Source organism: Sphaerodactylus townsendi, linkage group LG17 (assembly GCF_021028975.2).
Source record: "Sphaerodactylus townsendi isolate TG3544 linkage group LG17, MPM_Stown_v2.3, whole genome shotgun sequence".
Classification (NCBI taxonomy): domain Eukaryota; kingdom Metazoa; phylum Chordata; class Lepidosauria; order Squamata; family Sphaerodactylidae; genus Sphaerodactylus; species Sphaerodactylus townsendi.
In genome coordinates this window covers 12,282,824-12,310,760 of record NC_059441.1, presented here as the reverse complement: position 1 = coordinate 12,310,760, position 27,937 = coordinate 12,282,824, and the positions used below count along the sequence as shown (strand labels likewise).

The following is a 27,937-nucleotide window of genomic DNA, read 5'->3' as shown; positions in this document are numbered from 1 at the left end:
AGAAGAAGAAGAAGAAGAAGAAGAAGAAGAAGAAGAAGAAGAAGAAGAAGAAGAAGAAGAGGAGGAGGAGGAGGAGGAGGAGGAGGAGGAGGAGGAGGAGGAGGAGGAGGAGGAGGAGGAGGAGGAGGAGTTTGGATTTATATCCCCCCTTTCTCTCCTGTAATGAAACTCAAAGGGGCTTACAAACTCCTTTCCCTTCCCACCCCCCCACAACAGACACACTGTGAGGTGGGTGGGGCTGAGAGAGATCCGAAGAACTGGGACTAGCCCAAGGTCATCCAGCCGGCATGCGTTGGGAGTGCACAGGCTAATCTGAATTCCCCAGATAAGCCTCCACAGCTCAAGCGGCAGAGCAGGGAATCAAACCCGGTTCCTCCAGATTGGAGCGCACCTGCTCTTAACCACTATGCCACTGCTGATAAAATAGTTTGTTTCATCGTGAGCTTCAAGGGAAAGGGATTTGGCAAATGGGAAGTCACTTGAAGAACAAAAATATCAGTGACAAATTATACTGCAGCGCTGATGACCCCCGTTGAGGGACGCTGTGGGCCCCGAGACGTGCCCCGCAGCTCCGTGACAGAGCGGAGCCCCGCCCTGTGCATCCGATCGGCGGGATGTCACGCTTTCGGCCCCCATGATAAACGGCAGGTCTCGACAACTCACTTTCCGTTCCGAGATATTTCTAACTTTTGCCACGCTGCTCTCGGCAGGCAACAAAATTGATTAAAGCCAGCTCGGGGGGCGGGGGGGGGGGGGACACACTTGACGCGCCAGCCGCCCGGCTTCTATTTGTTGATTACTATTGATTTTCTCTGATACTTCATTTCAAAAATCAATAGCGCGGAAGAAAAATAGGCCTGGTTTACACATACTTAAACATACCATTGTATGCAGGGAGAGGCTACAGTTTTGGCAGGCCTTTGGCATCCAATTACGGGGAAAGCTCTTAACAGGTGAAAGCCGGGGGCTCCCGATCAATACTGCAGTTTTCTTCCTCAATCAGAGAAAGTGGCCATAAATTAGGCGCATCGGTGTTATTTTCAGAGATGTTCCCAAAGCAAATAACTTTAATTTTTTTTCCAAAATAGATTTTCATAGCTCTCTCTCTCTCTCTGTGTGTGTGTGTGTGTGTGTGCGCGCGCGCGTGTGTGTGTGTGTGAAGGACAAAGGAAAAGGAAAAAAAACCCACAAATATTTTCGCTACCTTGAGCTCATTCGTGCCTTCAGTTTCTTGGCTTTCTTTTTCGTTTTCTGGCGTTCCTCCCCATCCTTTGAGGGCTCTGTAGGGACGGAGCTTTCGACGATAATATCCACAATGTACTTCTTTAACGACAGGTGCTCCTGTGGAAAGAAGGGAAGCAAATGGTTCATTTTATCTACATCTAGGATGCTATCTCTGCGTCAAGGCGCTTGAAGCGGCTTACAATATATATTTTAAAATTAGAAACAGCATCAGGGCAATCTAAATCGTTGGCTTTCAACCATAAACGGTTTTTAAAAACACCAGCAAAAGCACCGACAATTTAAAAAGCAGCAGCCGTGTCCCAACAGCATCAAGGGGGAAAAAAGCAGAATTCTTTTTAAACTAAAAGAGAATAATAACCTGTAATTTTGTTTATTTAAATAATTGACACGCCTTTCTTTCTTCTGAGGAAGTCAAGAGCCAAGGTGGGGAATGTGAGAATAAAATACAATCAAACTTTATAAAAAAACCAACCTTTAAAACAGGAAATAAAGGAAAAGAGACTGAACGAAAAATATTTTCTGAATAATAATAATAATAATAATAATAATAATAATAATAATAATAATAATAATAATAATAATAATAATAATTTAAAGACAATACTGCGATACTGTCCAATATTGGTCACATTGGGAATTCTTGGGGTTGGGAAGGTCATGTGATGTGCTTACATATCCACTTTCATTCATTCATTCATTCGTTCGTTCGTTCGTTCGTTCGTTCGTTCGTTCGTTCGTTTATTTATTTATATCCCACCCTATCCCCGCAGGGTTCAGAGTGGGCCACAACACGGTGGAGGGAGAGCGGGAGAGATTTTTTTTTGTCTGGGGGACATCAGTGACTATTGACAGTATTTCCACAGGCTTTAGATTTAGTATCCCCATGAATGAATGAATGAATGAATGAATGAATGAATGAATGAATGAATGAATGAATGAATGAATGAATAGAACTGCTATTTCTAGATAGTGAAGAAATGCACTGTGACCTGACTTAGTCTGTCTGTATATATTACGCAGGAGAAATACTAAAATCACCGTAAACTTAGCACAAGTTCACAACTTTGTTTGGTCTTCACAGAAAAAGCTTCACACCTGTGTGCTACATGCTAGAAACTAGGATCTCTGAAGATACCGTCACTACCGATTCGCATGAAAAACAAGTGCCCACAACGATGGGGCCTGCCGCAAAGAAACAAACCTACATCGTTGGAGCACCTGGCTTACGTGAATACCTGAACCTGCAATTTCTTTGCTGTGGCCCACGAAACCTAGTAAGCTTCTGAGGTACATAGAACTCTGTCTCAGGTTGGTGATAAAGGGAAGGGGAGGGAGATAGATCAATAGACAGATCGACAGGAAGGAAGGAAGGAAGGAAGGAAGGAAGGAAGGAAGGAAGGAAGGAAGGAAGGAAGGAAGGAAGGAAGGAAGGAGGGAGGGAGGGAGGGAGGGAAGAAAGGAGGGAGGGAAGGAAGGAAGGAAGGAAGGAAGGAAGGAAGGAGGGAGGGAGGGAGGGAGGGAGGGAGGGAGGGAGGGAGGGAAGGAAGGAAGGAAGGAAGGAAGGAAGGAAGGAAGGAAGGAAGGAAGGAAGGAAGGAAGGAAGGAAGGAAGGAAGGAAGGAAGGAAGGAAGGAAGGAAGGAAGGAAGGAAGGAAGGAAGGAGGGAGGGAGGGAAGGAAGGGAGGGAAGGAAGGGAGGAGGAAATACTAGATTGATTAAGAAGAGTCCTGTGAAATTGAAAAGCTAGAGCGTATCTAAAGGGTGTGAGGGGAGTTGGGGCTAGGGCACAGCTGAGGGGACGCAGTGTGTAATGCCACGCCCCTGCTTCTGTCCTACTTTTCTCCCTTGTTGGGAACCAAAGCAGCCTACAACATCTTTCCTAAGATTTACCCTCGTAACAACTACCTCGTGGAACCAGTTAGGCTGAGAAAAGTGACTGGCCCACAGTCCCCAACAGCAATGTGGGGATTTTAACCTGGCTCTCCGAGATCCTAGCCTGCCGCTAACCACTCGCCCACCACATCGGTCCAGAGGATAAAGGTATCTGAGTCCTGCTGTTTCCGACCCAGTTGCCTACGAGAGAGATGTTATTTGAGGTTCCCTTATCTTGCCAAACTTTGACTGCGCTTATTGATGGTTCAGCAGTGGTGAAGAGCAGGTGCATTCTAATCTGGAGGAACCGGGTTTGATTCCCTGCTCTGCCCCTTGAGCTGTAGAGGCTTATCTGGGCAACCAGATTAGCTTGTGCACTCCAGCACACGCCAGCTGGGTGACCTTGGGCTAGTCACAGTTTTTCGGAGCTCTCTCAGCCCCTCCCACCTCACAGGGTGTTTGTTGTGAAGGGGGAAGGGAAAGGAGATTGTAAGCCCCTTTCAGTCTCCTGCAGGAGAAAAAGGGGGGGATATAAATCCAAACTCTTCTTCTACTACTACTGCCTTTTCTGACAGCAGAAGGAAGGAGACTTAATTTACCCTTCTGAAAGGTATCCCTTCATACATGGGGCACCTTTAAATATAAGGTGACACTTTATCCCTCAACATCTGGGCAGGGTAAAACTCTGTCTCTCAGTTAGGAATTATGAATGGAGCAGAGACTCTCGTCCCTCAAACGCCTTGTCTGATCTAATCCGTGATTGAACAGACATCTTTATCTGCGATGATAAGAGTCCGGCACATCCATTCATTCACCTTTCTGCACGGAGGGCGGGGGGGGGGAGGGGGAGATAAAGAGGCCTTAACTTTCATTACAAGCAACACGGCCTTGGCGACAGAACACGCCACGCATCATCAACTTGGACGCCTGCACACACACAAAAAAAGAGGTTTCTCAGAGGTCTCGGCTTTCAGGTTAATCTCAAGCTCCGTCGTCCTCCGATCGCACCTAAATAAAACCAGAGTAATAACACGTCGCATTACGACCCGCTTGTCACTTCTCCAAAGGACAGATCAAAGCGTGGGATTAGCGCAGGGGCCAGGTCTGATACCTGATGTGTGAAAAAGAGGTTCAGCCGGCAGCTCGGGAAGGTATCAAATGTCGCGAGGATACTACGAGGGCTCGCCAGGCTGTGCGACGGCCCCGGGACAACGGAATTTCTAACATTTGCAGGAGGGGATATAATCTGCACTGTTCGCAAGGGTTTAATGCCGCAAACCACTGAATGAAAACTGGTAACTTCAAGAAGATAAACACCCACAAACAAAGAAGGAGGAGGAGGAGAAGGAGGAGGAGGAAGAGGATGATTTTGGATTTATCCCCCAACTTTCTCTCCTGCAAGGAGACTCAAGGTGGCCGACAAGCTCCTTTTCCTTCCTCTCCCCACCACAGACACCTTGTGAGGTAGGTGGGGCTGAGAGAGTTCCCAAGAACTCTCCCAAGGTCACCCAGCGGGAATGTAGGAGTGCGGAAACACATCTGGTTCGCCAGATAAGCCTCCGCCACTCAGGTGGAGGAGCGGGGAATCCAACCCGGTTCTCCAGATTAGAATCCACCTGCTCTTAACCGCTACACCACGCAAATGGAACCACTGCATTACAAGCCAATATTGGCAATAGTGAGTTAGGAGACAGCAGTGCGCCAGAAGTGACAGCAACCAGTTCTAACTGCTCAGACAAACACATCCAATCGAATGGAATTTCAAACACACACACACAATCACTAATTCTCATACTAGGAGTCATTAGAGCTCTCTGGCATAATAAGATGCTGTTTCTCTAGGACAGTGATGGCGAACCTTTTCGAGACCGAGTGCCCAAATTGCAACCCAAAACCCACTTATTTATTGCAAAGGGCCAACATGGCAATTTAACTTGAATACTGAGGTTTTAGTTTAGAAAAAATGGTTGGCTCGGAGGCGTGCATTACTCAGGAGTAAGCTTAGTGGTAGTTGGTGGCTTTGCTTTGAAGGAACCGTGCAACTCTTCCAACGGGTGAATCATGACCCTAGGAGGGTTTACTCAGAAGCAAGCCCCATTGCCAGCAACCAAGCTTACTCCCAGGTAAAGGATCGCACTTTAGTTCTTCGCATGAAAATCAGTGGGGTTTAACAGCGCTTAACAGGGTTACCTACACTGCTTCCCCAAAACTAGGTCTTAGCTTTAATGGTAATAATCGAGCCCAGCAACCCAGACCAGCCTAGATGTGTGTGTGTGGGGGTGGGGGGAGTGATTTTCCACACACCCCACATGATGTTTGTGCGTGCCCACAGAGAGGGCTCTGAGTGCCACCTCTGGCACCCGTGCCATAGGTTCACCACCACTGCTCTAGGAACTCAAGAAACTATCGCTTGCGTTCTTCCAGCCCATATGAACATAGGCAGTGTTCAACATCACAGACTCGCTCTGAAAAAAACTCGAGAGTTGTTTTGCACACAAGCTTCTGTGAGCAATCACCGACGGCTTTGAAAAGAAAACGCCGCCGAACCTGGAATCTCAAAACGCTATTTTCAGAAACCCGGGAATGACGACGCTGTCGTGAAGCCAGAAGAAATTTTCGAAGGAGGAAGCTGCTTTGCATAAAAACGGCTGACGGGGAATGAAAAATGACCCAAATAAATAATGGAAGTTAATGAATCTTCGCTTTGGAACCACGAACGGAACTCAAGCCGGCGGCACTGATGCACTTCGCCGTTATATACAATGCGTCCGAAGTTTACATAAATTCCAGTTTATTGTTTAAATGCATTTATAATTATCTTAATGCCACTGAAATTGAAGAGCCGGATTTGATGCAACTCGGTGACGACGCGGTTGGCTCGAATCTCTCGATTGGAACATTTTATTTATGACTTTTTTATCCTACCCTTCCACCAGGGAGCGCTATGCTAAGAGGATAAGATTGGCTCAGGGTGACTCCTGGGAAACGGGAATTAGAACTCAGGTTTCCCCAGTCCAGGGGTCTGCAACCTGCGGCTCTCCAGATGTTCATGGACTACAATTCCCATCAGCCATGGTGGCAGGGGCTGATGGGAATTGTAGTCATAAGAACATAAGAACAAGCCTGCTGGATCAGACCAGAGTCCATCTAGTCCAGCTCTCTGCTACTCGCAGTGGCCCACCAGGTGCCTTTGGGAGCTCACAGGCAGGATGTGAAAGCAATGGCCTTCTGCTGCTGCTGCTCCCGAGCACCTGGTCTGCTAAGGCATTTGCCATCTCAGATCAAGGAGGATCAAGATTGGTAGCCATAGATCGACTTCTCCTCCATAAATCTGTCCAAGCCCCTTTGAAAGCTATCCAGGTGAGTGGCCATCACCACCTCCTGTGGCAGCATATTCCAAACACCAATCACACGTTGCGTGAAGAAGTGTTTCCTTTTATTAGTCCTAATTCTTCCCCCCAGCATTTTCAGTGAATGCCCCCTGGTTCTAGTATTGTGAGAAAGAGAGAAAAAATTCTCTCTGTCAACGTTTTCTACCCCATGCATAATTTTATAGACTTCAATCATATCCTCCCTCAGCCGTCTCCTCTCCAAACTAAAGAGTCCCAATGAACATCTGGAGAGCCGCAGGTTGCAGTCCATGAACATCTGGAGTCCATGAACATCTGGAGAGCTGCAGGTTGCAGACCCCTGCCCCAGTCCGACCACTGAGCCCCACAGACTCTTTTTACCTTTTTACAAAATGCTGAAGAACCAGAAAGCGCTTCCTTTGCGCCACTTTTTTTTTCTCGCGGTGTGATTTCTGCTGAGGCAAAGTTCACGTGTCTCGACTGCCGAGGTGGATTGATTTTGATCGAGACAAATTAGATTGCTGAGCCTTTCATTTTTAGATCGGTCACTTTAATCAGCCTCTCCGCCAGAACGCCATTTTTTACGCAAAGTGCATTCTCGTTTCATTCGTCCGGGATGCTGATTTCAACAGAACTTCTGGGCTCTTGTAGAGTTATGTTTCTGCCTGCCGGCGGAGCTGCACTCCGATTATTTTGGGTGGATGGTGGGGGATTTGCGTAACACCTGCAGATTCCCTTTTTTTTGATGAATTGCTGGCAGTTTATCAAATTTGATTTAAAAATTATGTTTTGAAGGACAGTTTCTTAAATGTGAAATGAAGTATTCTTCGTTTGTGCTGCAGGCTGGGTGGCCGGCGGGCTGGCTCATTGCTGCTCTTTACCAACTCTAGCGCTAGCTGGCTAGCTAGCTAGCTCCCAGCGAGCTTGCTGGCTCGTTCCAGCTCTTTACTGGCCTGAACCTCTCTTGTGTCTGGTTGGTTCTGAGTCACGATATTGTATTCAAATGCTGGCCGTCTGAATCCTTGCCTCCTCCAAGAACTTCTCAGCTGAACCTAGGTAACGTATAAGTCCCTGCTACCCCCTCCTAATCTTTCATCCAAACCTATTTTTCCAGCAGTGGCGTAGGAGGCTAAGAGCCGGATTCCTTTCCCTTGAAGCTCACAATGAAACAAACTATTTTAGCAGCAGTGGCGTAGTGGTTAAGAACAGGTGCGCTCTAATCTGGAGGAACCGGGTTTGATTCCCCGCTCTGCCGCCTGAGCTGTGGAGGCTTATCTGGGGAATTCAGATTAGCCTGTACACTCCCACACACGCCAGCTGGGTGACCTTGGGCTAGTCACAGCTTCTCTGAGCTCTCTCAGCCCCACCTACCTCACAGGGTGTTTGTTGTGAGGGGGGAAGGGCAAGGAGATTGTCAGCCCCTTTGAGTCTCCTGCAGGAGAGAAAGGGGGAATATAAATCCAAACTCCTCCTCCTCCTCCTCTTCTTCTTCTTCTTCTTCTTCTTCTTCTTCTTCTTCGGAACTGTGTGTAAGCTTCTCTACGTCTCACCGTGTGACTGTTTTTGCCAAAAACTTATAAAAATATTGAAATTCAATTTGGTCTCCTTTGTGGAACGTTTCAATTTGGTCTCCTTTGTGGAATTTCAATTTGGTCTCCTTTGTGGAACTCCTCTGTGGAACGTTTCAAGCCATTTTCTGGTATAGTTGCTACAAAGATCCCACCGCTAGCCTACCTCTCGCTGCCAAGCTGAGTTATTCCCCATCGCAATTTTAAAACATTTTAACTGTTAAGCTAGCATACCACCAGCCAACGTTAGCATTGCCCTCTGTTGGGTCTCTTTGCCAGCATTCCCACCACACCAGAGAGCCAACAACTTCCAAAACAGAACTATGACAGAGAGATGCCCCAAAGGCAATCTATTTCTTCGAAACATTTACTAGCTTAATTTCTTCCTTCAGGCAGCTGACAATCTAAATAAAACGGGCAAAATAAAGTGCACAGGACACATAAAACCAGTGTTTTCAAAAAATCACATTGTAGAATCGCTTTAATCGAATGCCATCCTAAATAAAATGGTTTTCCCGTGATGCGAGGATCGTAGGAGGGAATGGGAGAGACCAACACCCCGCAAAATTAGCTCTGGGGCACAGTAGGTATCACTGAACGGACAGCTGCCAATTCTACGTGCCATTCCTTCCCCTTCAGGATATCTGCCTTGGGGAAGAAGAAGAAGAAGAAGAAGAAGAAGAAGAAGAAGAAGAAGAAGAAGAAGAAGAAGAAGAAGAAGGAGGAGGAGGAGGAGGAGGAGGAGGAGGAGGAGGAGGAGGAGGAGGAGGAAGAGGAGGAGGAGGAGGAGAAGAAGACGAGGAGGAGGAGGAGGAGGAGGAGGAGGAGTTTGGATTTATACTCCACCTTTCTCTCCTGGAAGGAGACTCAAGGTGGTTGACAAGCTCCTTTCCCTTCCTCTCCCCACAACAGACACCTTGTGAGGCAGGTGGGGCTGAGAGAGTTCTGAATGAACTGTGACTGGCCCACGGTCACCCAGCAGGAATGCAGGAGTGCGGAAACACATCTGGTTCACCAGATAAGCCTCTGCCACTCAGGTGGAGGAGTGGGGAATCAAACCCGGCTCTCCAGATTAGAATCCACCTGCTCTTCACCACTACACCACGCTGGCTCTTCTGAGAGGCTTATCTGCCCACAAAGTCACTTCTAAGGGAGCACTGTTAACATCTGAGAAATTCTAGGCTGAAATTCTTATATACTATACATATATATACTATACATATATATATATAATTGCTTTGTATTTATTACACTGTTGGGCCACTTTGGAATTCAGCTCCATTGCATTGTTTGTACGCATTACACTGTTACACTGTATATCTTTATAGTGATTTTTAGTAAACCGATCTCTCCATTTTGTAATCCAGTTTCATTCACTGTTGATTTTACGCTTTATACTGGTCTCACTGCATTGCTTAAATTGGGTAATCTGCCTTAACCACAATGAGAAAAGCAGTCTGCAAAATGAAAGCAAATGTTGATAAATCTTCCAGTAATCCGGGGCAAGCAGATTGTGCCGGTTCCTGTGGCAGCTTAACCAAAAAGAAAAGAAAAATGGAAACCTTCAGTTGAGGTTTCCATTCAATGGAGCATTCTTTCCAGACAAGCGGCTATTATTCGCCCTGAGCGCAAAACAAAACGTGTCAAAGATCAAGTGTATGTTATCTGAAATGTCAAGTGCAAAGGGCGAAGGTGAGGGTTTATTAGGTCAGAGGTGGTATAAATAAAATCTTGTACGTCAAAGAAGAAGGGTCGTTTAATATATAAAGACATCAGAAATGACAAGCAATAACTTTAAGTGTATCCACCACAGGTATCTCCGCTGATTAAAAAATAAAACGGAACTCAGCGACATGTAGAAGCCTTATTCGTACAGAGGGAATTTTCAAGAACACAGGTAAAAATAAAAGCGTCCGAGTCGTTCGTGTTTGGATTTATATCCCCCCTTTCTCTCCTGTAAGGAGACTCAAAGGGGCTGACAATCTCCTTGCCCTTCCCCCCTCACAACAAACACCCTGTGAGGTAGGTGGGGCTGAGAGAGCTCTGAGAAGCTGTGACTAGCCCAAGGTCACCCAGCTAGCATGTGTGGGAGTATACAGGCTAATCTGAATTCCCCAGATAAGCCTCCACAGCTCAGGCGGCAGAGCGGGGAATCAAACCCGGTTCCTCCAGATTAGATACATGAGCTCTTAACCTCCTACGCCACTGCTTGTGTTTTTATATGCACCTGGGAAGGGATTTCCTGTTAACAACCAGGTTGGAAAGGGAGGTGCCACTGGCTAGAGGGCTTCACTACAGGAGCCGGATTCAAATCCCAATCCACGACAATGCACGCCAATGGGTTTTTTTTTAGTACTTACCACTTCTTCATCTGACAGCTCCCGCCCTTGGATACTACTATTCTCCCTCACAGCCTGCTGGTGTTTCTTCCCTTTAATATGGCTGAAAAGATAGACCTCTGAGGAAATCTGGAAAAGGGGAGGGAGAGAGCAAATTGTTTTTAACGAAGCCCGTGGCGCCAAAAAATACAAGGGGACTCTAGAAATCTGGTCATTTCTGTCATTGTTCATGAAACATTAGTAGAAGAAGAAGAAGGAGGAGGAGGAGGAGGAGGAGGAGGAGGAGGAGGAGGAGGAGGAGGAGGAGGAGAAGAAGAAGGAGGAGAAGAAGAAGAAGAAGAAGAAGGAGAAGAAGGAGGAGGAGGAGGAGGAGAAGGAGAGGAAGGAGGAGGAGAAGGAGGAGGAGGAGGAGAAGAAGAAGGAGAAGAAGAAGAAGAGGAGGAGTTGGATTTATACCCCACCTTTCTCTCCTTTCTCTCCTCAAAGAGACTTACAAGCTCCTTTCCCTTCCTCTCCTTGTGAGGCAGGTGGGGCTGAGAGAGTCCTAAGAGAACTGTGACTAGCCCAAGGTCACCCAGCAGGAACGTAGGAGCGCGGAAACATATCTGGTTCACCAGATAGGCCTCTGCCTTTCAAGTGGAGGAGTGGGGAATCAAGCCCAGTGCTCCAGATTAGAATCCCCCTGCTCTTAACCACTACACCACATTGGAATATCCCTTGCCTTGAAAACTCTTCAGGGCTGCAACAGGTCTGTGACCAGACAGCATTTGGTTTCGTATTTTTATCCTTATTCCCAAAGTTGACACAGTACCAAGTACCCTTCACAGTCACGCTGATAGTAAACTTACCAAGACGTTGCACAACGAACACTGCTTTTTTCGCTCGTAAGGTGTTAGTTTGGGGGCGTAGTCGGTATTTGCGTGTCTTCCGCTGCTCAGTTCGGCGGCCTTTTCTTTCCTCTGCTCGATCTGCTCCATGTGCCTCCGTATGCTCTCATCATGCTAGGGACAACCAAAGAGACAAAAGTGACGAAAAGGCAGGACCACGACACTGTTGCCCTGGGGTTAACTTCCTGTAACGATACTAGGATTGACACACTTACAAAAATCCTAAAACTCACCAATCAGGTCATTTTAAACGTCTCAAATACACCCTCCTGAGGGTACCCAAATGGTTCCGAAAGGAACAGAACTCACAAACCCCATTTCCCCTCAGATATGAAAGGTCACAAAAGCACCACAGCTGTCCAAAGTATCCACTCAGTGACATAATCCCTTTGACAAGCTGGAACGGGTCCAGAGGAGGGCAACCAAAATGGTCAAAGGTCTGGAATCCATGTCCTATGAGGAGAGACTTAGGGAGCTGGGGACGTTTTGTTCGGTGAGGAGCAGGTTAAGAGGTGGCATGATAGCCCTGTTTAGACATTTGAAAAGGTGGCATGTTGGTGAGGGAGCAAGCTTGTTTTCTGCTGCTCCAGAGACTAAGACCTGGTCTCTGGTTTCAAGGTGATGGGTTCAAGGTGAAGGGTTCAAGGTGATGGGTTCAAGGTGAAGGAAAAGAGATTCCACCTAAACCTTGGGGAAAACTTCCTGACTGTCAGGCTGTCCGACAGTGGAAGGCACTGCCTCAGAGTGTGGTGGAGTCTCCTTCCTTGGAGGTTTTTAAAGAGAGGCTGGATGGCCATCTATCAGGAGTGTTTTGATTGTGTGTTCCTGCATTGCAGGGGGTTGGACTTGATGGCCTTTGGGGGTCTCTTCCAACTCTATGGTTCGATGGAAACGGCAGGAACTTTTCCTTTCATAATCCACTGTGTCTCCACCTCACCTTCAGCTGGATCTTCTTCTGAAGTTCTTCCATGGCTTCCTGCTGGGCTGCGGTCAGAGCAGCGAGACGCTCCTCTCGATCTCTGCCAAAACAAGAAGGCCCAACGTAGGAAAGTTGAATGAAATACGAAGAACGCATTCATAAATGGAACGCTTCCTTGTAGAGGTTTCCCAATTTTTTAATGCGAGGAAACATGCAGAGAACATTATTGCTTTTACAGTGCACTTGACCAACTCAGGATGAAGGAGGAGGAGTTTGGATTTAAACCCCACCTTTCTCTCCTGTAAGGAGACTCAAAGGGGCTTACAATCTCCTTTCCCTTCCTCTCCCCACAACAGACACCTTGTGAGGCAGGTGGGGCTCAGAGAGCTCCGAAGAACTGTGACTAGCCCAAGGTCACCCAGCTGGCGTGTGTGGGAGTGTACAGGCTAATCTGAATTCCCCAGATAAGCCTCCACAGCTCAGGCGGCAGAGCTGGGAATCAAACCCAGTTCCTCCAGATTAGATACACGAGCTCTTAACCTCTCCCCACAACAGACTCCTTGTGAGGTCGGTGGGGCTGAGAGAGTTCTTGAAAGAATTGTGATTAGCCCAAGGTCACCCAGCAGGAATGTAGGAGTGCAGAAATCCACCTGTTCTTAACCCACCGCACCATGCTGGCATGCTATTTGTTTTCATTTCAATAACAGGAAAAAAATAACTGGTTTTAATAAATAAAAAATATTCAGGGGGAGAAGTTAATAAAAATAGCAAAGGTTTCCCAATTTTTTATTTTTTGGCGCACGACTAACAGCAGCTGTACGCTGAAAAAACAATGCCCGCCTGTTCTCTGAAGCCGTTGAGAAATAGCACAATAAGCCGTTGCGAAATAGCACAAGAGACATCTCCAATAATCGAGGTCGATGCGCCATCTGGGCAGAAGGAATCCAAGCGGGCGGCTTCACAGATATTAATCCTTTCCTAACAGGGCCTTAATTGCCACTATAGAGGTGTGAAATGCTCCCTGTTATTTACATCTCTCTGCAGTAGCACGTATTGGAGGACATTTTTCTCCCAAAGGTAGCTAAGTAATTTTCATTAGGGCAGAATTCTTCCAAATGGTTAGGGCTCATCCTACCATGACGGGATGCTGTTCCCTACTTAAAGTACCAAGTGACTCAGTGTTGCGCATGATGATGGGATGTTCGGTCTACGTTCTCCAGCTAAGTGCTGGCCGGTGGCACACTATTGCTCACAAGATAGAAGAGGAGGAGGAGAAGAAGAAGAAGAAGAAGAGGAGGAGGAGGAGGAGGAGGAGGAGGAGGAGGAGGAGGAGGAGTTTGGATTTATATCCCTCGTTTCTCTCTTGTAAGGAGATTCAAGGTGGCTTACAAGCTCCTTTCCATTCCCATCCCCACAACAGACACCTGGTGAGGCAGGTGAGGCTGAAAGTTCAGAGAGAACTTTGACAAGCCCAAGGTCACCCAGCAGGAATGTAGGAGTGGGGAACTAGGTTAGCTTGGGAACGCCAACACATCCCAGCTGGGTGACCTTGGGCTAGTCACAGTTCTCTCTGAACTCTCTCAGCCCCACCCACCTCACAGGGTGTTTGTTGTGAGGGGGGAAGGGAAAGGAGATTGTAAGCCCCTTTGAGTCTCCTTACAGGAGAGAAAGGTGGGGTATAAATCTAAACTCTTCTTCTCTTCTTAACTAGTGTTTGCCAAACCAGCATCAAGCCTTGATTAGTAATCGTTGAGTTTAATGCAGGGAATCGAGGAAACGCTGAACCGTCGTTCAGGTCATCATGAGCCGTGAAGGCCATCACTACCTGGCTCTTTCACGGGCTGCGTCCTCACGCGCTCGCTCTTTCTCCTGGCGCTGCTGCTCGATCCGGGCTTCTTGCTCTTTTCTTCTCATTAGCAACTCCTCCACCCGGGCCTGGCGTTCTGCTTCCAGAGCTCGTTTACGTTCCTGAAGAAAAAACGTTATTGTTGCGTTCCTAAGCTTCAAATATTAGTTTTTTAAAAAAAACAAATATTTCCTGCAGGCTGAAACTCTGACACTTTTCTCTGGCCCAAAGTGTCTTCCTCTGAGGAGGAGGAGAAGGAGGAGTTTGGATTTATATCCCCCCTTTCTCTCCTGCAGGAGACTCAAAGGGGCTTACAATCTCCTTGCCCTCCCCACAACAAACACCCTGTGAGGTGGGTGGGGCTGAGAGAGCTCAGAAGAACTGTGACTAGCCCAAGGTCACCCAGCTGGCCATGTGTAGGAGTGCACAGGCTAATCTGAATTCCCCAGATAAGCCTCCACAGCTCAGGCGGCAAAGCTGGGAATCAAACCCGGTTCCTCCAGATTAGAATGCACCTGGTCTTTGCCACTATGCCACTGCTGCTGAGGCAAAAGGCTGTCTCCTGGGATCAGCACCAGGGGAAACCGCCGCCATTAACGAAACGGATTCGCAGGAATGGCCTTCTTGTGTTTTTGTGGATTGACAGGGATACCGGCGAGGGGCTTGCAAACCATCAAAGGGAAGTGCTGATGCTCTTCCCCCGCTCTTCTTTCCTCACTAGAGCGCTTCTCACCCCCTGGAAACATGATCTTTGAGGTTTTGAGGGACTCGGGCATTCTAGACATACCTGAACGGCTTCGTCCCGGGCTTGCTTCTCTTCTTGTCTTCGCTGGCGTTCCTCCTGCAGCTCATTCAGCCGCTGCTCATACTCTTTGAGCTTGGACAGGACGTCGTGACGCTTGTTCTGGGCTTCTAACGTGTTTATGAAGGCGATCTCGTTGACCTGCAAATTCAACCAGAGTTCAAAAGGAACAAATGAGGATACAAACATCTGTCTCCGGGTGTACAACGCAACTCTTCTGGGAACGGCAACGATTAAAGATCTGCATGTATATTAAAAGATGCGTATCCTTAATATGAGATTTATGTTCACCGCACAACTCAAGAGAGTGCAGGAATGTGATTCAACACAAGCTGCGTGGATAGGGGGGGCTTTGCGCCTTGAAGAAAAATCCTTGAAAGCTGACATCTCATCGCAAAAAAACCGCTTGTGCGAGGTTTCCAGCGCCTTGGACAAATTATGCTTGACTTTTAGAGCATTGTTTATAATTAGGTTAGAATATTATGAGTAGCTGTCTTAAACTGTGTTTTTCTTCCTATGTTTTCATTTCTACTGAGTTTTGAGAACTTAATACAGTAGGTGATTTACTGGTTTTTAACTGCATTGTGACACTTTTATTATAAATTTCATAAATGGACATTTGGTTGTCTTTTTGTGAGCAGCAGGCAGTGAACTGCCTTGGGATTTCAACGATAACAATTAAACAGAAGGGTTTATATGAAACTGCTTCCATCGCCTTCTCCAGACAGGCACTTCAACCACCATGACACACAGAACAGATTCCAGGGGTCTGCAACCTGCAGCTCTCCAGATGTTCATGGACTACAAATCCCATCAGCCCCTGCCAGCATGGGCTGATGGGATTTGTAGTCCATGAACATCTGGAGAGCCGCAGGTTGCAGACCCCTGGCCTAGGCAAAGAAGTATGACTTTGCATGGTACCATCTTAGCTGCTAGGGGAAGGGCAGCCCACATCTTCAGGTTGCAGAAGTTAGAAGTCAGCAGTTGGGTAATAAAAAAACAGCTAACAAAATAAACAGCACCCAGAAATCGGTGGGGAACTGAAATAGCGGGGAAGGAAAGAGCAAATCAACTAAAACCATGTACAAAAAAAAAAATTAGCAATTTCACCTGATGCCCATGACTAGACAGCAAGAGATCTGCTTTGGGGTGCTACCACAAGAAAGGCCCTGTCTCTGGTATTTCCTAAACTCACTCTGGGTGGGGAGGTAGGGGAGACGGAGGCCCCTTCCACACATGCAGAATAATGCACTTTCAAACCACTTTCAATGCACTTTGCAGCTGTGCGGAATAGCAAAATCCACTTGCAAACAATTGCGAAAGAGGATTGAAAGTGCTTTGTTCTGCATGTACAGAAGGGGCCAGAGATACACGAATTATCGTACCTTCAAAAACGTCTTCCACATGAATTTCAGGATGGACTCATGTGGAAGGGCCTGTATGTCATTTTACAGCTTGGAACGGTTTTGGGGTTTCACGATGTTTTATTCCTACCTATTGCTCCGCGGCTGAATTATTTTTGGGTTCTTTGCTTCGGTAGCTGATTTTTGCACAGCCGTTTGTTTAACTTGGGTGCTGTGTGGTTTCCGGGCTGTATGGCCGTGTTCTAGCAGCATTCTCTCCTGACGTTTCGCCTGCATCTGTGGCTGGCATCTTCAGAGGATCTGATGTTGGAAAAGCAAGTGGAGTATATATCTGTCCAGGGTGTGTGGGGAGTGTCCAGGGTGGGTGGGGAAACCTTGTCTGTGAGTAACAAGGGCGGCAACCAGGTCAATAGTTGAGGGCATCTGAATAGAAGTATGAGTAACAATGAAGACTATAGCCTGGGAGTAACCCTGTAGATAGCAAGGTCGCTGGTGGGAGCATCTGAATAGAAGTATCCTGGCCTTTGTTTCTTTTGTCTATGGTCATCCTGTGTTTGTGTGGAGCTGGATGACCATAGACAAAAGGATGACCATAGACACAGGATGACCATAGACAAAAGAAACAAAGGCCAGGATACTTCTATTCAGATGCTCCCACCAGTGACTTTGCTATCTACAGGGTTACTCCCAGGCTATAGTCTTCATTGTTACTCATACTTCTATTCAGATGCCCTCAACTATTGACCTGGTTGCCGCCCTTGTTACTCACAGACAAGGTTTCCCCACCCACCCTGGACACTCCCCACACACCCTGGACAGATATATACTCCACTTGCTTTTCCAACATCAGATCCTCTGAAGATGCCAGCCACAGATGCAGGCGAAACGTCAGGAGAGAATGCTGCTAGAACACGGCCATACAGCCCGGAAACCACACAGCACCCAAGTGATTCCGGCCGTGAAAGCCTTCGACAATACGTTTGTTTAACCTCGCACTGATCCAACTGCTCCCCCCTCTTTTTTAATATCAAATTTAAAATCAATCACATGGCAGATTATTTGAGTTTACTTCAGGAGCCCAAGCAGAGATGGATAATCACTAGGGCTCGATGTAACTCCTTCCCTTGCTCTATGCTACAAGGAAGGTTCCGAAAAATCGACCTGCAAGAGCGGAAATGTCCTCATTGTACCACAGCGATTCAAACCATGGAACATATATTGTTTGACTGCCCCAAATACGAGGGATCTAGGACCAGACTTTTTGCTCTTTGTCCTGTAATCTTGAATGAATACTCTACTGTGGGGAAGATTACGTTTCTACTAAACAATTCCGCCTCCGAGATTTTAACTTTTGTAGGTAGGTTCCTTATAGAAACTTTGAAATGATTACCTGCGATGGTTCTCATGTATGGGATACTTGTTTGGACAATGTTGGCTGTTATGTGGATTCTATGCCTAATAAAGGTTTATATATATATGCTGATCCAACTGTAAAAGGAACGCCCTTTTTTTGAAATTCAGCACTAGAGTCAAAGAAAGAACTGTTTTTGCTTGCTTGCAAGCAAACAAACAGGAAGGCACTCATATAATTGGGCATCAGGCAGCGTAGCTGTTCATTCAAAGCTCCCAAAATTAACTCTTTTCACATCTAGATTGCTTCAGCGGTTAACCCAGGAAAAAAGGCTTAAATGTAAATATTTGCCTTTCGGCCCCTTAGCTGCTTTCACTGGGCATTAAGGAAGCCAAGATGATGAGTCAGTATCTCTGCCGATATTTTTAAATTGTGGGAACAAGCCCGGTTGCACAGACCAGGAAAGGCTCCAAAACCCCCTTGGACAGCCGAGGAGGAAAGATGAGGCCCTGAACAACTTTAATTCGGTGCGCCACAATAAACGTTTTAATTAAATTACTTCCAGCGGGAGCGAGCCAGCTCTCTATGAGCCCCGGGAAGTTCGCACAAAGAAAACAAACGTTATCTCGGAGCTGTCTTCGGCTGAGCAGTGAAACGGTTTCGGTTGCTGCGGCGGTTTCTACCCACAGCAATGCCAGCGTGGCGTAGTGGTTAAGAGCAGGTGCACTCTAATCTGGAGGAGCCGGGTTTGATTCCCCGCTCTGCCCCTTGAGCTGCGGAGGCTTATCTGGGTAACCAGATTAGCTTGTGCACTCCAACGCATGCCAGCTGGGTGACCTTGGGCTAGTCACAGTTCTTCAGAGCTCTCTCAGCCCCCAGCCACCTCACAGGGTGTTTGTTGTAAGGGGGGGGGAGGGAAAGGAGATTATAAGCCTTACAGGAGAGAAAGGGGGGATATTAATCCAAACTCCTCCTCCTCCTCCTTCTCCTGTCTTTTTTCATTTTTTCCAGCTTTTCCACTTGGCAGGAGCTAGATTCCATGTATACGAAAGGATACAGTGGAAGATGCTGGTTTGTATGTATTGCGGGCCGGGGAGGGAGGGGGGAATCAGGCCAATATTGTACCCAAATACAAGTGATTTTGAACACGAGATTTAAGAATCTGCCACAGTGGCAAAAAGATGGAAAATTGGTGAGAGAGCAGTGTGACATAGTGGTTGGCATCAGATTAGGCTCCTGAGAGACTCGGATTCGAAGCCCGACTCAGTCGTGGAAACTCGCTAGGGGATCCTGAGCCAGTCACCCGCTCTGAGTCTATCCTATCTTACCAGGTTGCTGTTACAAGGATAAAATGGAAGAGAGGAACACAACATAAGCTGCTTTGGATTCCCATGGGAAGGACAGGAAAGGCATAAATGAAATAAATCAACAAATAATGTTAACGAGACAGGTCCTCCCTGAAAGATATCTTTCTATCTTAACCAATATTTTTATTCCGGCCATGGTGAAATGTGAACAATTCTCATGAAACAGTGCAAACCGAAAAGACCCTTTTCGTAATGAACCATGGCCGAATTTTGTTCTGTGACAGCGAAATCTGGTTCTTTATTTTATTTTATTTTTAGCATGGAAAGGAAGAAATAACGAGGAAATGTTTCGTAATACGCTCTTCTATTTTACTTTGGGTTAGTCAGAGAAAGAAATGATCCGCAGAAAAGCTAAATGGCCAAACAGAAGACAGATTTTTGAACTTGTGTTTACCCAGCGGAATGTATTCACAGAACAGATTTTGCGGTTCGGTGAGCGTCCCGCGGTGGGAATTTAATCGGTAAAAGGGACGGGTGGCGGAAGCCACGGCCTTCGACTCTGCCTCACCAGCGAGCTGGCACTTCTGACCCAATTAATCTCGGTCTCGATCAGCCCAGGGACCGCAGGTTTTCGCCACTTGACCGTACGCGAAGCTTCTGACACATCTGTTGAGCTGGGCTTTATGGGACGTTATTTAATTAACGTGATTACAGGAGCCACGTGGATTTCACAAAATGACAAAGATAAACCCCATTAGGAAACCAAAGCAAACTGAGTGACAGATGCAGCCGTTGCGCTAGCAAACTAAGCCAATTTTGCGGCCCTTTGGAGATTCAGCAGCTAAAGACTTGTTTTTGTCCAACGCTCACGTACGATGCTTTCCTGACTATAAACTCACAAGAAACGGAACTGTCAGTGTCTCAGAGCCTATGCAAATGTGCAGAAGGGATGTGTGGTATTCTCTGAGTTTAGCAAAAGAAGTATAAAAATATAGAAGAAGAAGAAGAAGAAGAAGAAGAGGAGGAGGAGGAGGAGGAGTTTGGATTTATATCCCCCCTCCCTCTCCTGTAGGAGACCCAAAGGGGCTTACAATCTCCTTGCCCTTCCCCCCTCACAACAAACACCCTGTGAGGTGGGTGGGGCTGACAGAGCTCCGAGAAGCTGTGACTAGCCCAAGGTCACCCAGCTGGCATGCGTTGGAGTGCACAAGTTAATCTGGTTCCCCAGATAAGCCTTCACAGTTCAAGGGGCAGAGCGGGGAATCAAACCCGGTTCCTCCAGATTAGATACACGAGCTCTTAACCTCCTACGCCACTGCTGCTCCTTATATAAAGTATAAAAGTATAAAGTATAAAAAACTACAGAAATACGTTACTAACAAAATAAACAGTTTTTCTTGGGCTATATCACTCATGGTGTTCATATACTATATTGCTTTTCCCCCCAATGGTATGAGAGCATTTTATCTCTGAGTGACTCACCCTCTCGAGGTGAGGGGGCTGTTTAAAATCATCCAATCATGTGGGGTAAAGGGAGGGGGGGGGCAGAACTGCTGCCTTCTCCCGGGGAAATCAATATCCCCTCCAGCAGGTCAGGAGCTGCTATCTTTCCCTGAGACAGAGTTTAGTTACAGACACAATACTGATACATGTAACAGGCCACTTGTGCAGTCGGAGGGTGGGGGTGGGGGATTGTCTGCAAGAAGAAGGGTGTACTTGGGTCACTTTATATAACCACCACTGGCCCTAAAAAGTTCCCTTAAGGAAACTTATTTTATTTCTATGCCGTTTTCTACTCCACTGCAGCAGGAACTGGGGCGGTGCAGATGGAGACGAAGAAGACGAAGAGGAGGAGGAGTTTGGATTTATACCCCACCTTTCTCTCCTGTAAGGAGACTCAAGGTGGCTTACAAGCTCCTTTCCCTTCCTCTCCCTACAACAGCCACCTTGTGAGGTAGGTGGGGCTGAGAGTTCGGAGAGAACTTTGACTGGCTCAAGGTCACCCAGCAGGAATGTTGGAGTGCGGAAACATATCCGGTTCACCAGATAATCCTCTGCCACTCAGGTGGAAGAGTGGGGAATCAAACCCAGTTCTCCAGATTAGACTGTACCTGGTCTTAACCACTGCACCACGCTGGCTCTCAACACATACAACACATGTTATATATATATCCTTAAAATCCACTGAAGGTATAAATACATAAAACTAACATCATGTGTATAAATGAATAACATAACTCTTTAAAAAAAGTTCAAGATGGCCTGCCACCGTCCCCCCGGTTAGATTGCCTAGATCAGTGTTTCCCAACCTTTTCGCGGTCAGGGTACCCTTGACCTCACTCTTCATATCTCACGGTACCCCTGCCGCCACCCTCCACCTTCCCCTCCCACTGCCCCTGCTTGCCACACACCCCACCTTTTCCTCCCAGGGTGAAGGGTAGCACTGGGGGTGGTGGTGGCTGCTGACCTTCTGGCAGACCCTGCCCCATGGGCCAGCTCCATGTCCTTGCTGGCGCCGGTGGGAGACACCACAAAAATGAGGGGGGGGGGGCGGTAGTGTTGCCGCGGTACCCCTGGGACATGCTCACGGCACCCCAGGGTACCACGGAACCCTGGTTGAGAATGGCTGGCCTAGATGTAACACTGTTCGGTGATTGGGTAGCCGAGTTTCGTCTTCAGCAGAAGAGCTGAACTCGAGCCCGACGTAGACCAACAAGATTGTGGCGGAATGAGCTTTTGAGAGTCAAAGCCCTCTTCGTCAGGTAGTGATGAGGACATTAAAGGTAATTCACCTTTCAGCACACATACTGGGCAGAACCCAGTGAGAGATTCCCCCAGGTAAACCCACTGAAATGAGCAAACAAAGGCTCGCTAGTTATCCATCCCTCTCCAGGATCGGGTTTGTCCACACTGTAAAAACCAAGTGGAGACTCTTGCTCACATTATACTCGACTGCCCGAGATATGTGGGCATTAGGAGTTTCTCTACTCGGCTGGCCCTAGGCAAATCTGAAAGAGACTCTGACAGTTCTGCTGCGGAGCTTCTGTTAAACAATACAGACATCGTGCTCTTGGAAAAAGAAGCAAAATTTCTATTACAAGTGACAGGACTTTCTAAGGAAGAAGAAGAGTTTGGATTTATATCCCCCCTTTCTCTCCTGTAAGGAGACTCAAAGGGGCTGACAATCTCCTTGCCCTTCCCCCCTCACAACAAACACCCTGTGAGGTAGGTGGGGCTGAGAGAGCTCCGAGAAGCTGTGACTAGCCCAAGGTCACCCAGCTGGCGTGTGTGGGAGTGCGCAGGCTAATCTGAATTCCCCAGATCAGCCTCCACGGCTCAGGCGGCAGAGCTGGGAATCAAACCCGGTTCCTCCAGATTAGATACACGAGCTCTTAACCTCCTACGCCACTGCTGCTCCTATGCTACATACAGACCAATGCTACATACAGTTTCTATGTCTGCGTTCTGACTGTATTCTCGATTTGCACTTCACAAATGTCTGGTAACGCTCTGGAGCCTATTTTATATGCCTAATAAAGGCTGTTGTCAATTTGAATTTGAAATGAGCAAACTCTTGCCGGTCAAAGGACAGTTTCCAACGCCCACGGCTCACCTTCGCTTCCTCCTCTTGGGCTTTCTTCACAATCGCTTGCAGCTGCACCTCCCGCTTAAATTCGGCATGGAGAAGTTTCTCTTCCATCATTCGGCGCCTCTGGTCTAATAATTCCTCCTTCCATTTCCGGACATCCTTCTCCTACGAAGGGAAGGAGGCGGGCCATAATAACCAGGCGGGGGGGGGGGGACGGGGGGGGGGAGAAAACCACATTATTTTTGCACGGCCGCTTTTATTATATTAAAATGTATGACATGATATCAATTTTATTATGTTGCATGAACAAACTCTATTCTGTTCCCTTCAGCTTTACAGCTTTTGCGTTGAAGGGCGTGTGTGTGGCCTTTCGGTCCCATATTTTATATTGGATATTTTATGCGCTGTGAGCTGCCCTGAGTTCAAAAGGGAAAGGACGGCATAAAAGTTTAATTAAAGAAACAAATAAAACAATGGCCACGGCCCCTCCCCGTGTCCTTACACGCATCTCTATCCCATTTTTCGTCCAGAGCCTTCCACAAATTTCAATTTCAATGCGACGAAGAAAAGGCTGGTTGCGGTAATCTTGCAAGAAGCAAGCCGGATACCCCGGACCCTGTCGGGCCTTTCAATCATCATGAAAATTGAGTTTAGAGAGAGAGAGACGTCGTAAATCTCGCCTCGTTTTCACAAGCTGGCAATCATTCCGAGTTTAATGGATGTCGGCGTTTTTTTAAAGGGGCGAAATGCCGTGTTGCACCAACACGACGAAAGCTCTCGCCTAGCTTAATAGAAGATGCTCGCGTGAACCCTGGAACTTTGAGGATTATTTACAGATGTCCTTCTCCCACTTGGAGAACATTTGCATCAGGAAGACAAAGATCAGCAAAACAGAAAGAGCGTTATTAGTACGATACTTAGGTAATTTATTGTATAGATCAGGGACAGGTAACCCCTGAAACAGGTGCTGAGTGGCGGCATGCCAGACCCATCTGCTCAGTGAAGTAGTTCTCTTGCTGTACCCCAGTGTTCCCCAACATGGTCGCAGTATTTGGCACAAGAACCTTCCCGGGGTGATTGAAGATAAGCTATGGCAGCCATTTTGTGGCTGGCTCCGCCCCCCCACGGCAGCCATTTTAGGGCAGCTGTTTTTAAGCCGCGCCCACCACGTGTGCCTGCAGGTTCAAAAAAGTTGGGGATCCCTAATTTAATATGGCACGGAAACAATACGCGCCAAGTCACCCTGACGGGCACTCGAGCGCCGAGCCAGCTTACCCTTTCCAATAATTTCTGAAGCTTGAGCGTCTTCTCTTCGCGCAACTTCTCTCTGAGCTGCTGAGCCTTCATCTGTTTCTCTTCGTGTTTCTTTTTCGACTCCGCTATCGTCCTTGCGAAATAGAACAACACCGGGGGAAACCCAACGAGGCCAAAATCACAAAAGGAAGACAAAACAAAACAGAATTGTGGATATTCTGCATTCCAAAGAACTCCGTATAAATTTCAAACAAATGAGCTTGCGAGGCGCAAAATATCTGATTGACAAAAAAGCCTAGTTGTGCATACAATGCTATTTCGGAATGTTTTAAACACATCCAAATTGCATTCAAGACAACCCCAACCTCTCTAACTTCCAGGGACCACATGGACATCAAGAAGAAGAAGAAGGAGAAAGAGAAGGATGAGGAGGAGAAGAAGGAGGAGAAGGAGGAAGAGGAGGAGGAGGAGGAGAAGGAGAAGAAGGAGGAGGAGGAGAAGGAGAAGAAGGAGGAGGAGAAGGAGGAGAAGAAGGAGGAGGAGAAGGAGGAGGAGAAGGAGAAGGAGAAGAAGGAGGAGGAGGAGGAGGAGAGAAGGAGGAGAAGGAGAAGGAGGAGGAGGAGGAGAAGAAGAAGGAGAAGAAGGAGGAGGAGGAGTTGGATTTATATCTCCCCCTTCTCTCCTGTAAGGAGATTTTGGTCTGTTGCTATCAAATTGCTCTTTGGGTTCATGTGCTTATGCATAGCCACTTAGTTGAAGACTTCCAGATCCATGAAAACTGCAGATTGTTGCTACAATTGCAATCACAGACTATAGTCAGCCTCATGGGTCAAAAGGGGGGGGGGGATGTTTGTTAAAAGAAGTGCTCCAAGGCTGTGGGTCTCCTTAGTCCTCCCTCCCCTCAAAGCTAATCTATGGGCCCCACTATAAGATCTAGGGTCTTCTCCAAGGGGGAATGGGGAGGTGCCAATGAAAAGCCCCTTTTTATATATATATGAATGTAGCCAGTCACAGGTTCCGTCTTCCCAGCGGCCCCGTCGACTTTCCTGTAGCATATGACGGGCGCCTGGGAAATTGTCTGTGGGCACTATGTCGAGGAATGCTGCCCTAGAGGACGATTCCTGGAAAAAGCGATCAAGATAGCGCCGGGTTTCATTGATGGACAGAAACGTTATTATCTCCCGACTGATCTTGATGTGTTTGTAAGCTGCGAGTCAAGCCTCACGGGCTAAGGAGGCTGAGAAACAGTTTGTCGGAAGACGTGGCTATTCCCGGCGCCCAAGAATGCGCATATCTGTCCTTTGCTTTTAAGGGCTAACCACAGTGACCTGCAATTGCCGCAAATAAATAAAGCGAATCGGTCGAACCGAGCTTCTTCTCCTTCTCCTCCTCCTCCTCCTTCTCCTCCTCCTTCTCTCCTCCTCCTCCTCCTCCTTCTCCTCCTCCTCCTCCTCCTTCTCCTCCTCCTCCTCCTTCTCCTTCTCCTCCTTCTCTCCTCCTCCTCCTCCTCCTTCTTCTCCTCCTCCTCCTCCTCCTTCTCTCCTCCTCCTCCTCCTTCTCCTTCTCCTCCTCCTCCTCCTTCTTCTCCTTCTCCTCCTCCTCCTCCTCCTCCTCCTCCTCCTCCTCCTCCTCCTTCTTCTCCTTCTCTTCTCCCTCTTCTCCTCCTCCTTCTCTTCTCTTCTCCTTCTCCTCCTCCTCCTTCTCTTCTCTTCTCCTTCTCCTCCTCCTCCTTCTTCTCCTTCTCCTCCTCCTCCTCCTTCTCCTTCTCCTCCTTCTCTCCTCCTCCTCCTCCTCCTTCTTCTCCTCCTCCTCCTTCTCCTTCTGCTCCTCCTCCTCTTGCTCCTCCTCCTCCTTCTCTTCTCCTCCTTCTCCTTCTGCTCCTCCTCCTCTTTCTCCTCCTCCTCCTCCTTCTCCTTCTGCTCCTCCTCCTCTTTCTCCTCCTCCTCCTCCTCCTTCTTCTCCTTCTTCTTCTCCTCCTCCTCCTCCTTCTCCTTCTCCTCCTTCTCTCCTCCTCCTCCTCCTCCTTCTTCTCCTCCTCCTTCTTCTTCTCCTTCTCCTCCTCCTCCTTCTTCTCCTTCTCCTCCTCCTCCTCCTTCTGATAGTCTAGGAGAAGGTCGGTGTTTGTTTGGAGAACGTCATGCATTTGCGACGTCCTGTTTGAGACGGTTGCTGGGCGTCTATAAATACGTAGGGATTTGTTATTGTAGCGTTCGGGGGTTAAACGCCCTCGAGAAAAGGCAGAGGAACTTTTTAAAAATGTCAAACGAACAACGATAAAGGTTGCCAGCCCCGGGTTGGGAAATACCTAGATTTGGGGGGGGCTGGGGAGGGCACGGAACAGCAGGGTATAATGCCATAGAGTCCACCCTCCAGCATGGTGTAGTGGTTAAGAGCAGGTGCACTCTAATCTGGAGAACCGGGTTTGATTCCCCGTGCTGCCACTTGAGCTGTGGAGGCTTATCTGGGGAACCAGATTGAGTTGTGCACTCCAAAACATGCCAGCTGGGTGACCTTGGGCTAGTCACAGTTCTTCGGAGCTCTCACAGTGTGTTTGTTGTTGGGGGGGTGGGGGAAGTGAAAGGAGTTTATCAGCCCCTTTGACACTCCTTACAGTAGAGAAATGGGGGACATAAATCCAGCTCTTGGGCTAGACACAGTTCTTCGGAGCTCTCTCAGCCCCACCCACCTCACAGGGTGTTTGCTGTGGGGGGAGGAAAGGGAGATTGTAAGCCCCTTTGAGTCTCCTTACAGGAGAGAAAGGGGGGATATAAATCCAAATTATATATCTCTCTCCTCCTCCTTCTTCTTCACGTGATTGAGATAAGAGTTGAAGTAGTTAACTTCAGGATCCCACAGCTCAGTCGCTTCACGGATTTGCTATGCTACATTATAAAACTGGGTGACCTTGGGTGACCAACCTCGGAGGGTTGTTGTGAGGATAAAATGGAGGACAGGGATGTAAGCTGCACAGGAGGGAAAGCTGGGGCATATAAATGAAGTAAGTGAAACAGGATAAAATAAACGACAGAGACACGGTCTACTTTTCCTTTGCCATGCAGCAGTTTCCTACAGACAGCAAATAAACACCTTCCCTATTTGCTAGCAGACAGGAGCGCCCGTATAAAACTTCGGCCCCACAGTCATTTAAGAGCGATCGTCATATTAATGTCACGACACGGGATTCTACCGAGACTATTTGATCAAACATTCAAAAACGGAAGACCTCTTGCGAGAGGGCGAGGAGAGTTTCTCGTGCATGTGAATCCCGTGGCCGGGCGGGCGAGCCGGTTCTTCTTCCACTATGTCGCCCCAAGAGTTGTTCTGACGCCACGATTCACGAGCTGCAGGGGGAAAGGTCGCATTAGTAAAAGCGTTACGTTTTGGGGGTGGGGGTGGGGGTCCCAAAACTTGTGATCTGATGGGGTGGTTCCACATTTCCATACAAGAAGGTCTACCTTCATAATCTGCCAGGACGTCGTTCCAATCCATGGAGATGCCACAAAAGGATATGGTTCCGCTGCTCATGCCGGCCTAAAATTAACAGACAGAACATTCTATCAGTGGCAGTTGGGCAGTTGGGGAGGAATTTTAAGGACTGAACATTCTATCAGTGGCAGTTGGGCAGTTGGGGAGCAATTTTAAGGACTGAACATTCTATCAGTGGCAGTTGGGCAGCAATTTTAAGGAGTGAACATTCTATCAGTGGCAGTTGGGCAGTTGGGGAGCAATTTTAAGGACTGAACATTCTATCAGTGGCAGTTGGGGAGCAATTTTAAGGACTGAACATTCTATCAGTGGCAGTTGGGGAGCAATTTTAAGGACTGAACATTCTATCAGTGGCAGTTGGGCAGTTGGGGAGCAATTTTAAGGACTGAACATTCTATCAGTGGCAGTTGGGCAGCAATTTTAAGGAGTGAACATTCTATCAGTGGCAGTTGGGGAGAATTTTAAGGAAATCAACAAATGGTGCAAGGGACAGATGCCAACGAGACCAAGTTTGATTTTAAACATATGTATCCACACAAAAGTATCCTTATTACAGCTGGGATATTTCTGTTCCCAGAAGAAGAAGAAGAGGAGGAGGAGGAGGAGGAGGAGGAGGAGGAGGAGGAGGAGGAAGAAGTTGGATTTATGTCCCCTCTTTCTCTCCTGTAGGAGACTCAAAGGAGCTTACAATCTCCTTTCCTTTCCTTTCCCCACAACAAACACCCTGTGAGATGGGTGGGGCTGAGAGAGCTCCGAAGA

General features: G+C 47.6%; 1 protein-coding gene across 1 annotated transcript in view; it reads right to left on the bottom strand.

The window, feature by feature from the left end:
- SCAPER (S-phase cyclin A associated protein in the ER) overlaps positions 1–27,937 on the bottom strand; it is a 73,216-nt gene that overhangs the window by 24,055 nt on the left and 21,224 nt on the right. Inside the window, exons 8-17 of the mRNA XM_048519729.1 lie at positions 27,148–27,223; positions 26,916–27,033; positions 23,714–23,825; positions 22,463–22,603; positions 14,813–14,968; positions 14,005–14,147; positions 12,198–12,279; positions 11,222–11,374; positions 10,395–10,502; positions 1,205–1,341 (exon numbers count right to left, since the gene is read on the bottom strand). Coding sequence (XP_048375686.1) covers positions 1,205–1,341; positions 10,395–10,502; positions 11,222–11,374; positions 12,198–12,279; positions 14,005–14,147; positions 14,813–14,968; positions 22,463–22,603; positions 23,714–23,825; positions 26,916–27,033; positions 27,148–27,223 — 1,226 coding nt within the window. The remainder of the gene's footprint in view (positions 1–1,204; positions 1,342–10,394; positions 10,503–11,221; positions 11,375–12,197; positions 12,280–14,004; positions 14,148–14,812; positions 14,969–22,462; positions 22,604–23,713; positions 23,826–26,915; positions 27,034–27,147; positions 27,224–27,937) is intronic.